This window comes from Pundamilia nyererei, unplaced genomic scaffold (genome assembly GCF_000239375.1).
Source record: "Pundamilia nyererei isolate P.nyererei 1_Seehausen unplaced genomic scaffold, PunNye1.0 scaffold00047, whole genome shotgun sequence".
In the NCBI taxonomy this organism is placed as follows: Eukaryota; Metazoa; Chordata; class Actinopteri; order Cichliformes; family Cichlidae; genus Pundamilia; species Pundamilia nyererei.
The window spans coordinates 2,164,373-2,183,289 of record NW_005187448.1 but is presented as its reverse complement, the minus strand read 5'-3'; the positions used below and the strand labels follow the sequence as shown (position 1 = coordinate 2,183,289).

General features: G+C 41.7%; 1 protein-coding gene across 2 annotated transcripts in view; it reads right to left on the bottom strand.

Annotated features, from left to right (window-relative positions):
- Positions 1-18,669, bottom strand: part of LOC102197286 (low-density lipoprotein receptor-related protein 1-like) — a 77,111-nt gene extending 58,442 nt beyond the window's left edge. For both annotated transcript variants that reach the window (XM_013910695.1, XM_005732569.1), the window contains exons 1-2: positions 18,078-18,669; positions 7,476-7,622 (exon numbers count right to left, since the gene is read on the bottom strand). In XM_013910695.1, coding sequence (XP_013766149.1) covers positions 7,476-7,622; positions 18,078-18,150 — 220 coding nt within the window. In that variant the 5' untranslated portion in view covers positions 18,151-18,669. The remainder of the gene's footprint in view (positions 1-7,475; positions 7,623-18,077) is intronic.
- Between the last annotated feature and the right edge of the window lie 248 nt (positions 18,670-18,917).

Here is an 18,917-nt window from a genome sequence, read left to right as displayed (position 1 = left end):
CATTTACATTTTATTAATTTTACTGACATTTTTACTCTTTAGCATTATTAAGCCACCTCACTCTGAGATTGCAGAGATTCTTTACTGAGACAGAAAGAGGGAAAATTACAACTCCCACACCTATTAGTGAGCAGAATGAGGATCATTACGTCGCTGCACTAAACATCAGGATCATTTAACAGTGATATAAGCATAACCTCACAGCGGCCTCCGGGATCTTTATTGTTAACTGTTCTCCGTGACTTACTTCTTTCATTCTCAACGTATCACATGTGAAAAAAATTATCTGAGATTCATTGTAAAACAAACTGAGTTGCAATGCCAAACTCGTTTAACTGTCACGGCATTTCTATTGCAGTGTGCAGTCTTTGCCAAGAGCACAGTGCACACTTTAGATAATGCATCACCTTCAAAAATAAGCACAGCTATCCCTTGTATGTCGTGGGTTCCACTAAGGTTTTACTGATGGACACCAGTGAAAGACGGTCTTTCCTAATGTGCGCTTCCCTCCTACACCTCAGGCTTCAGATCCAACCATCCCCCATCCTCAGTAGTTATGCAATTACCTTAAATTTAGATCCCCTGTCGATCTTTTGTTCTGCTCATAAAAGCCCGCGTTTCTTCCTGCTCTCTGGGTTCCATAGCAGCCCCTGACTGACTCCCATACAGTCTGCTGTCAGCTCGAATTAAAATGTCACGCAGGGTGACAGGCAGGCCTGCCCACTGATGGACTCTCCCCACTCTGGAGTCACACACTTTGCAGCGGCATACAAAATGAGCACATGACTATGGCAAAGCCTACTGAGGAGAAATCCACTGGGAGCAGACGTGTGTGCTAGTTTTTACGCAATTGTAATGAAACAGTACAATAAATACAATGCCACAACTGAACTGTATTGTAGGTTTTGTGTATCTAATACCTCTGTCATTCTCTGCATGGTACAATCAAGATACTGACAAGGATCGTGTGCAAATGACCCAAAATTCATGTTTGAGTATCATGCACACAGACATGACTACAAAAGTGTTCAGCAACGGTAAACTCATTAAATAGCAAAACATATTTGGAAAAAAAACAGCACTTCTCTTCCAAAAGTTCCAATGAGCGTTAAAATGAATACACACTTTGCTTCAGTTTCACTATTTTGTTGGGAAAAGTACATTTATCTATTTCAAGCTAAACACAGACCAAGCACAGGATCTGCCTGCAGACAGAGAAAATCATGTCAAACTAGTAGTTTGGAAAATGGTTGAAGTTTAGATTTTGTTATTCCTGCTATGGACACTTTAGCCCTATGAATATCCTAAATAAAATAATAATAATCAAACAACTAATCCACAGATTTAAAAACTATTTTAGCAGCCCTCCAAGCTTGTGTGGATTATTGCTCCAGGCTGAATTCTTCGAGTGAAGCAGCACATCGCATCTATTCACCTCCTTGTTTACCCAAATGTGCTGGCATAATTGATAGGTTGTTTCACTCAAACCATTACTGTATAAAAGCTGTTGCAAAAAAATATTTACAAAAAAGTCATCTCCGCAAGCAAAAGAGACTGCATAGGAACCATAACGAGTAGGGAACAGAGATGAATCTACTTAAGCCACCGGACAGGGAGGAAGACGGACAGACACGGGACAAAGAGAAAGATGTTGGGAAGGAGACAGGGTGTGTCGGAGACAGCAGAGAAAGGGAAGTGGTGTCTGCGTGGTGTGTGAAAGCCCTGCGATCGTGGTCTTTTGATAGGCTGGTGAAGCTGAGGAGGGCTCAGGGCTATAGACCAGAGGGATTTACAGGGCTTTTCTCCTTCCTCTGTGGAAGCAGTGTGTCAGCCACTGCCACTACAGACCCTCTTGCCCCTGCCTAGTGCCCCCTGTGACTACAGCTACATGACTGATTATAGGCCATGAAAGGATCCCCCCCAACCCCCCAAACATTACTGTAAAAGGCTGTTTCAACAGAAAGAGGATCAGAGCCTTAAAAAGACATTTCCATTTTCCTCCTCAGCCTAAACGCTAATCTGCTCATTTTCTCCTATACAAAGGCTTTTTCTGTAGGAATAGCTCCTTCTTCCCATGACTCCATGCCTGCATCCCATCCCACCATGACAGCGGCCGCCAAGACATGGTTGTCCTGGAGAGGCTGCTGATGCATGACAGGCAAGGGACCAGGCTGGCCAGCGTCCAGAGGGGGCGCAAGGGCAAGAGATGGACAGATAACCTTGTTGTGTGGCCTGCAGCCGCCTCAGGCAGCTGCGTGGAGATGATAGCTCAATCTCCCCATCAGACCTCCTCATTAGCTCGGGCCCAGGCCACAGCATGCACTGACATGGAGCACAGTGTTTGGGCTAGGAGGCAAGCTATATGCTGTGAGGTACTATGCGCTGTACAGCACTGTGCCACTACACCATTGCATCAAAGTCTCTGAAGGAGTTTCCAATATGTTCATTACAGCAAACTGTAATGGTGCAAACACCCAAGATGAAATAATATGATAATAAGCTGAAATAAACATTTCATAGAAAGCAGTGTGTGTTTTGTGGTCCAGATTTGGTCATAGTTTCATTAAATATCTTTAGCCTCTTTGGACAAGAGCCCCTCCGTTTCATTATGAAAGTGCATTCCAATGCATATCCCCTCAAAATTACTTTCCGCCATCAACAAGGAAAACAAATCAACGTGTGTGTCTGACTGCATCTACACAACATACTCGCCACATCAATAAGCCAATGGGGACAGTTATCATGCCAAACTGATAGTGTGAGTACAGGGAGTATCTTAATATTTACAAGAGCTAACTACTTTCAATTAAAAGGTCATTTTCTCCCCCCTGAATGGGACTTGATGATACCCTATGAGGAAAGAAAAGCTGTGTATTTGCATGACTGAGATGCAATTCAACTGCCTCTTTAAAGTCATCCTGTGAACATTTTCATGTTAAATCAGAAGACTTAAAAAAACCAAACTACCAAATTAGAGGCAGACAATCGCTGAATCTGATGTTAAAAGGGATTCCTGCATGGAAAGTGCTTCTCGTGATTGAGAAAGTGCTCACATGCTAGACTTCTTTAAACATCTGTTCCCACTCTCTGGCTCAACCACACTGAATGTGGGTCATGCAAGAATCATAATTGCATACAGACTTGACATACAGAGAGGAGGAGTCTTTTTCCCTTCTTTTTAGAGCAAGTGCTTGTGACAAGGAAGCAAAGTAACTACACAGCACTTTTGATTTTACCAGCAGCATCCTCTATAAGCCCTAACCAGGACTGCTTGAAATGAAAGCTATAATTGTCATGTATAAAAAAAGATTAGTCAGTCAGTTATTGCTGTAAAATCTCAAGACCTCGGTGAAATGCTTTCCCCATCCCTCTAAAACTAAAAAAGAAAAGTGCCAAAAAAAGCTGCTGTTGCTGTTGAACGGAACCAGCAGGAATACTAATGAATGTCAGTGACAGTGCGAGTAACAATGTCTCAAAGGATTTACTTTTGTTTGTGGTACTAACTAGTTATATAAACCTTTGTATTCTAAGAAATACCGCTCGTGTGGAAGTGTGTGCACAAGCATAAAGGTAAATTGGATGGTTAATAAGCACAGCGTGATAGCAAGCTTTTATCCACATCTCTTTATCCCACACTGCATCAGTTCTATGCACTTAAAGGCCTGCATTGATATAACAGCCCAAACACCTGTCCCTGACCACTTTATATCTGCCAGATAGGGCCAATTCTGCAACGTACTACAACTACCTATAGTAGCATTTAAAAAGCAGCAGTCCTAAACAGAACACCATCGCCGAGACACACAGAGTACAAACTCCTGCCCCGAGGCCACATGTCAGGGACTTCCTGAGACCTAAGCCTGTATGTAATTGAGGTGAAATGGCCTGTCTGGACTGAACTGAAGCCACGCAGTGAGGGGGAACCAGTGCAGTCCTTGGGAGTGGCTAACAGGGTCACACTGACAGACAGGAGTCTGTACAGGCAACCTCATGATGGATGTTTGAGAGGGAGGTGTACACTGGCCCATACACAGAAAGCCTGCGTAATTCCATGTGCAACCCCCTCCCACCCCGCCTCCAAAAACCACATGTTCATACATGGACCGCCTCACCACTCAGCTTCAATGCCCCTGCGATAAATAAGCCTTCAGACTAATAACGCTAACACACAATACTGACACCCCCACCTGGATCAAGCTAGCACCCCAGTCACAGCTAGCGCCTCATGCAGTGTTACTACCCTGCTACTGTGGGTGAAGCTCGTCTTTAGCTTCTCCACATAATTACAGCCTGGATGAGTGGCTTGGAAATGACAGGCAATTAGGCCTCCAGACAGTATGATACTGAGGAGCACCCTTACTTCCAGAAAGGATACTTGAGGTGTAGATGAAAGATCCAGACAAATACACACATTTACGACTTCCCCTCTCACACACTCTGATAGCAAGTGAATTCATGATCACTGTAAGCAAAGCAGGTGTAATTTTCAGCAGAAACGACACATGCATCAGTCCAATTAGCTGGACCGGTGTCAAGAAACAAGCAAAAGGATGAGTAGAATAAACCAAGCAGATTCTTACTTGAACTTTTGAAAAGCTTCATATGTGGCTGCGTGCACTGCCTGCAGTGTCACTGTTTGATTTACAGGATGGACAGACTGTGGGGCAATCCCTTAGCGGGATAGAAGCACAGCCAAGGAGCAGATGATTAGAAAGCAAAGAAAAAGGGGAAGATTGGGAGGAAATGATTTTTTTTCTAAGCCGATATCCCTGTAAGTGTTCTCTGTAGACCAAGTGTGCAGATGGTAATTAACTTAAACGGTAGATAATGTCGTAATTATAGTAGCGTGCACCACTCTATTTCGCGTCAACATTAACACACAAAATTAGACTGTGGTTTGGAGGCATGTCGAAACGCAAGTCTAGAGAGAGGGGAACTTCTCGTAATTCTCTGCCATCAACATAAGTTTGAAAGTAAAAGTTAGACTGCTTTTGTAAACGTTGAAGCTGATAAAATAAAGCAGTGGATAAACACAGGATACAGTGAACTTTTCGACATAAAAACAGTGCACCTAAACAAAGCCTCTGCACTTAATCCAGATTTCAGCCCTTTCACATGGATCATTGCCTTCCTTTTTATCTACCATTTCCATAACAGCTCAGTTGTGTGTACAGCCAGCTGCACAGATCATCCTATGATGCTTTCCAGTAGGGGAGTAACCAGACCGATGACCTGCAAACTGTTTCGCCCTGTGAATGGAAAAGCCAGGATAAAGGGAAAAAGACTTTTCCATTCCTCTGAGTCAGAGGAGGATTTTAAATAACCTTTGGAGCCATACTCTTTCAGAGTCTCTGACTCCATCTCTGCTGGCTCAGGCCCATTCGCTCTGTAGCTTTATCTGCAGCCCTCCATTCTAAACACTACTCAAATTTAATGGATGGCTCAACTAAAAGACTTTGGATAAAATCACAGTCTGGCCGCCTTTCTTTGTGATACTTAAAAGGCGCCCGGCCTTTAATTTACTTATTAGACTGCAAACACAGAGCGGCACAGCGAGAACGTGCATTTACTGCAGTAACATGTTTATTAGGGATGCTTTAAAAAAAACCAAATGCGAGTAAAGAAGCGCCTTAACTAAAAGATAAAACGAGAGGCAGCGTAGAGCCCATGGGAAGCGGGTAATTGAGCAGAACATATCTTGATGTTCTGGTGAAACCCTGCTCTCCATCTCTCCCTGCAGAAGATGAATCACACCATTGTTTGTGTCACCAAAATTACATAAGAGCTTTGCAGACCTCACTCAGTTCAATTGCATGGTAGAAAAGGGCAGAAATTGAATAACTGCATCTTGCTAGAATGAATTAGGTGGACCACACACGTTTTGTTTTTCCAAAACGCCTTTAAAAAGAAAAAAGTAAAGTCCTTAGCTAAACTAATAAAGAAAGAGTTTGGCTGTTAGCAGTAAATTATCACGGTAAAATGTGCATGACTCTTTAAATATGGGGTCGTGACAGATGAAGTAGATTAGAGAATCCTTTCTTTTTAGTTTGAATGAGACACAGATCATCTCTTCTTTCTTTCTACTTTATAGGAAAGGAAAATGAGACTTTCTCCATTTCAGCACTTTTACATATAGGAGATCACAGCATCCTATGAGTAGTGGTGCGTTACTGCTGGGCTATATTACATCCACAGTAACTAGGACCGTTAACGCTGCGAGTCACTGCCTTGCCTTTGCATGCCAGTATACGGTGAGAATCCTATGAGAGATGTAAGGTGTGGCACAATAATATTATCATTAGCGTCTCCATATAAACAGCAGGAAGGCTTTTACCAGAGAGAGTTTATGGATGGAGAAGCTGTTAGATGTGAGTGGTTGGGACAAGAGTCTTTGGGACAGATCCCGCAAGAGTCCAGACAAGAGCAGACACATCCCTGAAGATTCAGACTAAACAAGGCCACATTAGAAGAGCCATAATTCAGCCGAGCAGCATTCTTTGCAGAAAGAGACAAACCTGCCTCCTTATTCAGTCCTAAATTAAACTGTCTGAACATTGCACTGCTGTGTCTTCAAAGCCATTTAAGGCTAGTCATTTTGATGTCTTACATCATATGCAGAAAATACACCGTGATGCATGGGCTATAAAAAAGGTCACTTTTTTCTCCAAAAGGCTCCTCATTTTGATTACAGTGCACCGGCCAAAGCAGGAAAGTACCAGTAATATGGCTGCAGGGTAAGGTTGGGTGATACGTAAGAATTTTCCAACCAACAATTGTCAGTCCAATAAACTGATGATAGGCGATATATTTACGCATGCACAGGCTTTTTGATGGGCGTAGCAATGTAATCATGCACGGACTGATTTGCGTGCTTAGAACACAAAAGAAGTCCAAACATGGACAACCTAATTGGCTTGGTGGAAAATGCATGAAAAACGTTTCCCATTGATGTCACACATGGCACGGAAATGTTGGCTGGAAGAGACATTTTGATTTTTAACTTATTTGTTGTTTGGTTGAGTGTGTAAGACAGACATATACTGGAACAGCCTGTAAACACGGTTATACTGGAAAAAATAAGCAAGTTTCTATTTGTTTCCTTCCCCACCGTTGTGTTTTTTTATTTATTTAAATAAAATGTTTTTGGTTTTTTTCTGAAAACAGGCGACTGTCGTCCTTTCTTTCTGTTATGAGTTTGAGTAAATGAATCGCTGCTGCAGTCTCAGGAGGGTGCATTTGCTCGCAGCTGTGGAGAGCGCCGTTAAAACAGCGCTTTTGTTTATTTCTGTTGACTGCTTCTGTTAGCTTCAACCAACATTATAAGCAAACTTACTCATGGGCAAATAAATAAATCGCCCTTGTAAAAACGATCGATAGCCTCAGCCCATCGTCGATAGTCAATATATTTGTCCAATCGCCCAACCTTACTGCAGGTGACACACAGGTTTTGGTAGCTGTTCATGTAGAATATTTACAGATATCTGGAGATTCATCTGAGCCATCTGGACAGTCCTTCTCCCCATCACAGCGCCAGCCTTTGGAGATACAGGTCACCTGGTCCTTACATACAAACTGTTTAGAGCTGCAAGTCTTGGGCTGCTCGTCTGCTTTGGAGCTGGGAGCTGAAAAAGAAAAGCAGGAAAGAAAGGTGATGGTCATAGAATCATAAAATTTAGAGAAAAAAAATCACATTAAAAATGAATGAAATTCTAATACTGGTAGAATAGAATAGAATAGAATAGAATAGAATAGAATAGAATAGAATAGAATAGAATAGACCTTTAATTGTCCCACAAGGGGACATTTGGTTGTAACAGCAGCCAAAAAGACACATATACAAACAAACAGTACACAGGACACAGAACAGAAACATGCACAATTTTTCTTACATATTTGCATTAAGGACAATGGTTACTATTTACAGAGAGTACTGTACAGTTATTAAATTAAATAAAAATAACTACAGGTAAGAGGCAAACCAGGTTGTAGTCCGAATCGGTTGATTAAATTATTGCAGTTACAGCGCAGATGTAAACATCTGTGTTTGTTGGGAGCAGTTCTGATTGTACAGTCTGACAGCTGCAGGGAGGAAGGACCTGCGGAAACCCTCCTTCATGCATCTAGGATGCAGCAGCCTGTCACTGAAGGAGCTCAGACTAACTTTCTTTTTATAATGGAAGCAGAAAAAAAACCACACTCTCCTCCATACAGACTCTAATTTCCAAATTCAAACCGCATAGATCCTAACTCAGCCGGGCAAAGCAACATGAAAAAGTTACAACTGTGCTTTTTGTGTTCAAAGTTTAAAAAGAAAAGAAAAGAAAAGGCATTCAGAAAAAAAAGCTCCACAACCAACAACGTTTCTGTGTTTGTTTGCTGTTTCTCCCTTTTCTTCTGCAATAGAGGAAACAGCATGCTACTATTTTTAAATTACTATTGAAGCTGTGTTTTGTTTGGTTTTAAATTCTCACTATACAGGCTCTTTCATGTGTCGTGGCTCAAGCACAACTGGGCCACGGCACATGGGTCCCCTGGGTCGCTGCCTGACCCATGGGAAACTGCAGAACACGGTAGTCCTGGGCAGCAAGTCAGCAGAGATTGCTGAGGCGTACCACACAGGCTAGCCACACCACAGCAATGCTCCTGACACATCAGCAGTCTGACAGTGCTGACATGTTTGAATTTACAAAAACCCATGTCACACAGAGCTCTACCTACAGCAAGAGGCTTGAAAACATATTTTAGTGGCATCAAGCCACAGGAACAATTTTGATATTATATTTGGTCCTCGCTCTTCCCCAACTTAAAAGAGAAAAATAACAACTTTGCTCGGAGTGCGGGAAAGGTTTTTTTTTTATTTTGTACTAAACAAAAACATTTAGGTTAAATATATCACACACTATCAGTGGGATTCTCTTCACCTGGCAGTGAACCGTACAGCATAGGTAACCTAACCAAAGACAGACAGAAGGGGGTGGGGGCACCTAAGGCTTCCTAATTTCAGACACCCCTGCTACTAGTAACAGCACAAGTCCCCAGCAGGGTTTCGTTTTTGTAATTTAGCTCATTTAAGCTTATAGTACTAAACTCAATTTTCATCATTTTTCTTAAATATATTAGCTAACCTTGAGAAAGCTGAAATTGTGCAAACATTTCCTCTCAGCATACAGAAGAGTGAAAATGGGCAGCTAGAAAAGCACAAAGCAATTGCTTTCTTTTATGTGAGTGGTCAAAAAAAGAGAGAGACTACAATGGTTGTTGTTACTGTACTGTTGTGCAGCAATGCTCTGGGAAGGACAGCACCAACAGTCTCATTGTGATTCTCTGCAGTGACTGAGCCCTCGCTCACCCTGGATGACTTGCCTCCCTATGTACTTGGCAGGCAGGGAGGTGTTTGGGGTGAGTGGTGGAGGGGTGTACCGCAAGCGGGCCAGGATGTGACTGAAATCACAAGAGAGCGCGGCGCTAGTGTATCATTGCAATCACGTCTCTTTTGACTGTCAGACTAAAGGCTTTGGAACTGGACTTTTCTTTCTCTCCATCGGACAATGTATGTTTAAGTAAAGCAATAAGACTTCTGAGTGTCATGTTTTTGTACTACAATAAGAATCTAAAGGGCTGCAGGGATCAAACTGCAGCACTCCCATTATACAGCAACACCTTGATACTCAAGGAGATAAAGAGAGAGTGCTAGATTTTAAAATGCAGAGCTACAGCCTTGAGTTTTTTTCTCTTCTCTCTTCTTAAACAAAGGCTGGAGGAAAGCTTACAAACAGTTTCAAGTGGTGCAGAAGAAGAAGACTTAAATGTAGCTTTAAGACATCATACTCCAGAATCTGTTAAATGTCACAAGGCTCCGATAGGAGGCTAAATCTGAGATACTGTAAGAGTGAGAAAGGGAAGCAGTATAAGAATGGACAGAGACCATGAGAGATGGAAGCTAGCCATGGCCTGAGGCCAGCCTGTTACTTTTGCTTTCTTTCAGCCTACTGATGCCCCGGTGCATTCTGGATGGCGAAAAACACACATTAGCCTGTGCTCATATGTCTTGATTTACTCTATCTAGAGAGCCAACACCCCAAAAATAGCGTCACTGGTTGAGCTGAGCTGAAATGAATTGAAGTATTGAAACCTCCTCTATGTTAAGGTATTACTTTAGATGCTGTGTGAAGCAGCTACGCTGATCCAGTTATTGCCTGTGAGTTGACATGAAACTGGAAATAAAATTCTGTGGGATCTAATTTTATCATCCCTTTACACACCAGCATGAAATGACCGCAGAGGGGAGAACCTCCGAGTCTAATTGGAGGTTGTGGCTGAGGAGGGGTTGGAGAAGGAGAGGAAGACTGGCAACCCTCCCCTTCAGCAGTGCTTTTTCAAAGCCCACTGAAATATCTCAAACAGAGATGTGAATTGTTAATTCAGGCTTCAAAGTCATTGTTTTTTTCCACAGCTAATGCCAGTTTTGGGGATGGGTGGGTAGGTGAGGGTCCAAATTAAACTGGGCTGTTAAAGTACTAGTACTCACATGAAAAAAAGTCATGTGTACACTTTTTATTTAGGCTCCTGAATCAATGAATATACTCTACTTTCATGAGCTTGTACAAGGCTGGTGTTCAACAGAGTTCCCTCCCGATAATGCCATTCCAACTAAAGCTTTTCCTGGCAGAGCTTAACAGCAACTTCATAAAACCTCTGTGACTAAATACTAGAAAATTCAACAGCATCGAATATATTGCAACCACAAAACGAGTGGAATATCACATTTTAGAAAGAAACAACAACTCCTTCTGTTTTTCACAACTTTAAAAAAGATCAGGTATGACAACCACATCCTTCCACGCTAAAGATAATTTGAGAAAAAAAAACATCCTGTGGGTATCTGCTAAAGCAAAAACTCATCTAATTAGAGAGAAACATGAGAAAAATAACCTTCAGAGCCTAACGTGAAATCCTCAAGAGTTTAGAACTTCACACCATTGCTCAGTTTTTGCAACTTTGGAAACTCTACAGGAAAACAAGCTTCTGCAGACAAATTACACTGTGTGCAAAAATATTTATCGGCTGTTATTTAAAGCATTTTTAAAAAAAGAAGAAAAAAAAAGCTTCCACATAAACAAAGTCTATTATTTAATTATAGTTCAGTTCTGTTGCACTGACGATGTATTTTACTGAAGAAATCTTTGTAGAGAGAAAGATATTAAAAGCTTTCCATGTGAACATAAGGCTAGAAGTGAAGGCCAATATGCTACCAAAGTGTCTTTAATATGCATCCAATAGAAACAGGATTAGTTTTTTTTTCTTTAAAAAAACAAACAAACAATAATTTAAACCTCTTAGGCGGTGAAGGAGAACTGTACGGACACTAAATGAAGATCTTGGTTGAAATATTAGAAAGTAGAGACCAATTCTACCTTGATATTTGTGATGTTGTGTGCTATGCAATTTTACTTACCAATAAAAAACAAACAAACAACAACATTCAAGAGTTTTCTTCTGGTTAATAGTCAATGAAAACTAACTGTGCAACTGAGCAAATACCACAAATTTCATTTTTCTTCATTGATATAATTTAACTGCACCTTCCTTCCTTGGTGCTGTGAGGAAAGACCAAAGGACTAAGCATGACTGTCTGACACAAAATCCTCCACACTGTTGTCACTAATGGTTTTTGAACAAATGCTGTGTTGACACCCACAAAATGCTCTAAATCACTGAGCTACTTCCTCCTATGTGGATGCTCAGGCTCCATTTGGCTGACTGGGTTTGACTTCTAGCATACCATCACTTGTATGAGGCCACACTGTACTTCCTTATGCTGAGCAGCTAAAGCTCTGCACTGTCTAAACAGGACACACTGACTTGCCCCCAAGCACTGTACATAGGAAAAAGCATTAAATACGAGCGAATGAGCAAATACCTGAATGTATACAGAGCCTGGCTCTTCTAGAAACATCCCTCCCGAGTGCCTTACAAGAATATAGTATTTTCACTCCTTTTTTGTTTTGCTTTTTATAAAGATGAAATATACGTGCTGCTTTGTTTTTATCCAATCCAAAAACTTTAAGGTTGAGAGAAAGTTTGCTGGGTGGAACAGGATGTGGTGGTGAGTAAATGGTGCTGTGGCACCAATTCAGCTGCCAAGTGATGGAGGCCTCCAGACACTATCACCAGCTGGGGCACCACACTGACCCAATTTCGTCCCTCCCAATCTGTCTGACTCAATATGGCCATCCGTGCTGTACAGATCAACTCCAGATCCATGTAGCACATTCCAGCACCTTCTAATTGGTTTCATATGTATAGCTTTGCCTCAAAAAGACAATCAGTTACAGATGAACAGCTAGACTTTAAAGGAGCCTTACAGTTTTCATTTTGAATTCCAGAGAAAAACTGGTTGTTTCTCTTTGCTAGCCTGTTAGCAAAGGGTTAAAAAAGTTCAGTTTGACTGCTGTGTACCAGAAGCTCGGCATAGTTAAAACAGTATATCACCGCTATACGGACTGTCCTATATAGGCACAAAAAACAAACAGCTTGATATATTAAAAGGCACTTTTGTTTCACAAGCATGCATCTAAAACTGAGCACATCCCAGAGTTCAACCCGATCAATGCCCTTGTGGAATATTTTGAGGCTGAGCAATAGAGCATGGATTTTATTGTGAAAAAATTAATGGGCCTCTGGGTCTCAGTTGGGCTACTAGGTGTGATGACAGTGACATGAGAAAGTAGGAATGAAACCAGGGCTGTTCCTCATCACCCATCACTTCGGCCCTTCCCGCTCCTTCTATGTGGCGCACAAACCTTTCAGAGCAGCTTAGAGAGAAAAAACACACAACAACAAAAACCTCCAAAACACGCACAACCCAACTACAGGCTGTAATTAGAGCCTTGAGGTCACATTTAAAGCGAGTTTTCTGTGCTTCGTTTAGCAGAAAGTCAAAGCAAGTATCCCTGCATTATGTGTAAAAAATGAAAATCAAGTAGCCAATGTTTTTTGTATTCCATTAATTATTCAGATGGAAGAGAGCATTTTCTTCTAACCAAAATCAGCGCACTTTCAGTGAGAAGAGGGTGGAAAATAAAGTACAGCCTCACATGTATAGAACAGAACAATACAATGGTGATAAACACAATCTGACCTAAGGCCCTTCACAGGCCACTGAAGCAGCAACAACTTGGCTTTGTGCTGAAGCACTTAAACTAGCTCACAGTGAATTTGTATCCACTGGCTATTCAAAATCTAAACCACACCAGGCATTTCACTGAGGCTAAACATGCACGAACAGCAGAAGCCCGAGTCAGAGTTAGCCTCTCTCTAGCGCCTAAGAGGCTTGTTGTTGTGCCACTGCACAACAAAAGTCTACAGCTTTGACCTCACATGTAACCCGATGAGGCTCTGCAGGTTTTCAAAAGCCTGCGCAGTAAAATGCAATGCAGTAGAAGACATGCATTGACTTAATTTGATTGATGGATATAAAAGAAAATGTAAGTAGGCTCAGAGTCTGCCGAACGAAAGCTCTTCTAAACCCTGTAGTCTCTGCAGAACATGGCTCCGTGAAGCCACAGAGGAAAAGTCAACCCAGATTCAGCAGTTATGAAAACAGAATCTGCGAGCTAGAAATTAATGCTGGACCACATAAATCGAGGCATTCGCTGCAAGTCAGATGCTTGCAAATCCTGAAAGGTAGGAATAAGGAACCAATTCACTATGGCCACAAACAGGAGGGCTGACAGGAGTTGGAAGATGATTGTTTCTTTGATTTAATGTGACTGGATTGCTATGAATCCCTCATTAGACTAAAGGAGGCAGGAGGGGGGATGTTACTGGCTCAATAAATGCCTGGAATGAGTCACAAACAATACACAAATGAGTTGTCATCCACTTCACATCTCAACAGATGACCTCTTTGTTAGTGGTGAAATCATCAATCCGGGCTGTGAAATCCCAACTTTTTTTGTGTGTTTTCACAAAATGTTCTCAAGATGTTAAAACACAGCTGGTACCTCAGCACCAGCATCGATTAGTTAAAGCTAATGAACAGTTGTCTCTTGTAAATAAAAGTTTCAATTATAAATTTCCTTCAGAATAACAGGAGGACACAGCTTTTTAATTTTTTTAACTTGTCATAAAAAGCTATGGATCGCTGCAAAAACAGTTAAAGTCAAATACTACACTTAGCGTTCAGTCGTCGAAGTATTCTCTGAAGAAACTGCAACAGGTTAAAAGAGTTACACAAGAGTTCAGCAAGACCACCGCTAATTATTTTTCCCTGCAACATCATGAAAAGTGCTTGTACTTTTGCCCTTCCTGATGCAATCCTAAAGGGATTTGTGACTCTTTTTGGCATTGAACTGGGAACTCTTGTAAGATCAATGTGTAAAACACCATACTATGGAACTAGCAGTAGATGTGCCTTTGCCATCTCAACACATGAATGCCATGAAAGTTTTCTGCATGTGCTGTCACCGTCCAGTGGAAAAACCCACTGAGACTAAAGTAAACAAGTTTAATAAATTGCAGCAAGCCATGAAATTGGGACGCTATCTTCATGTATAAAGATCCGCTCCTCTTCCCAGGTGTGAAAGCAGCCGAGTGTCTCTGCGATCGATCGGATCTCTAGTCAAGCGCAAAGACAGTAACGCTGCCAACGTCTTAGCGTGCATGCCAACAATACTGACACACAAATCGGAAGTCTCTAAAAAAACAAAAAAACAAAAGCTGACAAGCTAGGTGTTCCGCTTGTAGGATCAGTAGTCTCACAGCTGTGCCAGATGTAAAACAAAGTTTTAATCTTTTGCAGTTTTGTTCATGTTCTGCAGCTTTAAAAAATATGACATTTCTAAGAGTTATCATAGTAACACTGGACGGGAACCGAAAGCAAATTAAAACACGTTGCCTGAGTCAACTGTCGCAAAACCCCCAAAACAAAACAAAGCAAAAAAACAGTATATCTTACAGATCTTAATTACCACAAACCCACACTTCCTATTTGGCTAAAAAAGCCAATCCGGTTCTTTTTGTGGTTTTAGAAGCCGAACAGAATAAACAGTGATGTAACTTGTAGAAAACACCAATTACAGCACATCCCTGCTATTCAAAGTCAACAAACACTGTGGTCTGACTCCTTCGATATGTGGCCAATAACAGTGAAGACAGTTGTGTTAATCTCGTTTTACCTTCCAGTCACAGTTGACTGCGATGCAGCGCAGGAAGTGGGAGGATAAAAGTGGATCTTCACACCGACAACAATCAGGAACACCGCTTTCAGCTATCATCATTTCGCAAATATTTGTTGCTCAAACCAGAAGAACAAGAATGCAAAACCTCCTGCACATAAGCTTTACATTAAATTTCACATAGAAATCAAAGAATGTATACAGTCTGGACATCTGGCTTTATTTTACTCCTACTTTTTACTTCTAATTCTCTTTGACAAGACTCTGAATGGCAGGAAATCTTTCTGGGGGATATCTACAGCAGATGGGTTTGCAGTCAACAGTCATTCTCAGGTGCACAAAGTTACAAAACCCACTCCCCAGTGACCTCCACTCAAAGGAGCTGAAGAGAGCAATCCAAGTTCTATTATCTGTTGAATTTGTACGAAGGACGCCAAATTTTTCCAGCAGATGTTTCCAGTGACAGCTCAGAGGAAAAGGTCTCGTTACGAGGGTCAGGCAAACTCACTCTAGACTCCTCAGGAATTCAACCCCTTCTGACCCACATTTAAACATTTCTCAATATCTTTGGCCTCACAGGAGTGTTGCTGTAATTGGTTCAAAATATCTAAGGTTTTATTTAACATTGTATCATTTAGCATGATGAAATCTGTTATTTTGAAACATAAAAACCCTTAAAGAAAGGAATCAGATAATGAAGTAATATCCTGTTTAATTCTAAACTACATTTACTGTAATGTCAATTACAGCTGACATGATTAGCCAATTCTCTCCCAATTAATCAGTTAGGTTTGCCATATATATTCCTGATTCATCACTTAGACTATTAAAAGGTCAGAAGATTGTTAAAAATTCTTAACACGATTTGGCAACTTTAGCTGGCTTATTTGAGATTTTTTAAAAACCACACTGATAAACAGCCCAAGAAAACCATCGATTAAAAACCTGGAGCTTCAATTTTCTTCTTCTTCTCCTCACATCTCAACTTTCTTTTACACAAAACACAAAGCGTATGACGTTCCATCTTCTCAAATGTTAGAATTTGCTGCTTTTTTTTGCTTGTTTGCTCTGACTGAAACAGCAATGGGGTTTAGGCCTGAGACATGGACTAAACAAGCCATTTGAATGTGACATTCTGGGCTCTATAAATTGTGTAAGAGACTTCTTCTTCTTCTTCTTCTTTTAAATGCCAGATCACTAATGAAAATATCCATTTGTTACAGCCATAGTGATCACACAGTTGGAGCACGCATCAATTCAAATTCAGCCTGTATCTCCTCACACTCTCCAACAAACTCGTGGATTCATTAGAAGATAAGTAACAAAGGGATCTGTCCAGATGATTAATTGTTCATTTTTCCCCACTCACTATAAGAAAAAGGATTGAAAACTTTGCCTTAGGGCTCCCCCCCTCCCCTTGGCCCAACACAGTTCCTCAGCTAAATCAACTGCTAATAATGACATAAGACACATATAGCTCCATGGTTTCCATCCCTGATTCCCTGTGATGCAACTTTTGTGCTAACTTCAGACTATCACATTTTTCATTGTTATGTGACTCTTGGTGAAGTTTTTTCTTTTTCCCTTTTTTTTTTGCCACACCCTCCCAGCTCTTCAGCAACAACACCCCTCCTCCTTAGTCACATTTAAGTTGGATTAATGGTCTCCTCCCTGTGTCCAGATGTTACATAGTGATGGAGGAGGGGGAAGAGGAGCTTGCCCCCTCCTGTAACCTCAGCTATGCCTTTCCCTCTGGACAGCCTCCCTCAAAAAAATCTGATGAAACTTATATAAGAACTCCAAACAATGAGCGGACCTCTGTAGCATTAACAGATGTTAATGCCTTACTTCACTCTCGGGCACTCAAGTAAGCTTACGCTAGAGAAATAAACAGGCCAGAGGCGGATGATGGCACCACCTGTGAATGAGTTTTATATTATATGAGTGTAGTTTCAATATATAATATGAAAAGAAAGAAAGAAAGAAAGAAAGAAAGAAAAAAGGGAAAGCTGTCAGCTCAACAGGTCTGCAATGCATTCTCACAAGAGCATTGGCGCATTTGATAGCTCATTATTGCCATCAGGGAAAAATGTGGGGAGTAGTAGTGGAGCTGAGACTTAACAGGATAAATGCACGTTTTGTTCGTTTCACTATCACTCGGGACCTGGCTGTCACAAACACTGTGATTTCCAGGCATCTCCAAACGCTACACGTCGGGGCAAGCCGCGCCATTAAGCAAGCAGACTCAACTGTTGTTTGCGTTTGTGGCAAGTACCTGAAAACAAACATGTAAACGGACCTAAACGATGCCTCCCACAGGTTTGATACTGAAGTCGTGCTGTACCGATTTCGTGAATAGAAGAAAAAACCCAGCCGACTTGGTTTGAATTGAAAACCGTAAGATGTAATATATATCTTTTATTTCTCTTTTTTATTAAATGCAAGGTGGATTTGGGCATTCTGACACAGCCAGTGAGAAATCCCGTCTTCAGTGAGAAAATAGGTCGCTCGTGCCAGTGTTGTGATAGCCTTTTACCTGCTTCATATTCTAGCATGACTAACCTGACTGTCTCCTATCCTTACAGGGAGGCCCATTCTGTCTGCTCAGACAGGGGCTCTGCTTAAAAAAACGCAGCCAGATTTTAGGCCAAAAACAACCACAGCACCGCTTTATCCGCGCGCTACTTTCTCTCGTTTAAAGGCTTCCCAAAAACGATCGATCTCCCCCTCCTCCGAGGAGCCACACTGTGTTATTATCACGGCAACCTATTCATGGTGTTCGCTCCAACTCTGGTGAACGCAGGCCTGTGCGCAGATGCTTTGCAGACGGGAGGAAAAAAAGTGCTCATGCTTTTCTCGAGTATCACAATGCAAGATTAACACAACAGGCTTTCTTACCCACGGTCGCACCGTTAGGAGATGCGATCTCCAAGCAGAGTATAAATCCCAAGTAAAACAACCTCATCGCCATCTCCTGATGAACTGCCCGATGGCACTGCTGGTTAGAAAGGAATAGATGAAAAAGTTGGCCGGATTTCTAAAACCAAGCAGCCACCTCATCCGAACCCTCTCAGTGGTCCGGGTGAGATTGTCCGGCACGCTGGCCGCTTCGAGACGGGCTTCTGCAATAAAGGGAGACTTGCTACAGCCCGATGAGGCTATAGGCAATGCTGCAGCACAGTCATGTATATTTCTAATTGATTATCGGCATTCAAACATGATGCACAGTGTACCCTCTGTCTCCCTGTGCTTGCTGGGGTCTCTGTTTCACCACACCATGCCACCAGAATCGTCCGCTGGTATAGAATAAGCTCTGCAGCTGCCGACTCCGTTCAGCTCATTCCGTGCTAAACTTAAAAAAAAGAAAAGAAAAAAAAAAGAAAAAAGAAATGGTAAAAATCTTTTTTCCCGACTAAGCGCCAACGTCTCCCTGTGCTTGTGGCAGCATGAGTGGATGGTCAGCCTCTCAAGCCCCAGCACTGTGGATGAGTCCGTGACGTAACGACTGACTCCTCTAAAAAAAAAAAAAGGATAACTAAGAGGGAAACGACCCATCTGCGCATGCCCCAACACGACTCTTTTTCTTTTTTTCCCCCCTCCTGTTTCATGGGCTTTTTCATCAACCGTGGAGGTGGGATAGAGAGGTGGAGCTGCAGCTGTCCCCCTGATAAAGCCATGTTGGCTCAATTTTCTTTCTCCAAAAAGTTAGAGTAACGCAGTAAGTTCTGTTTTGGTTTT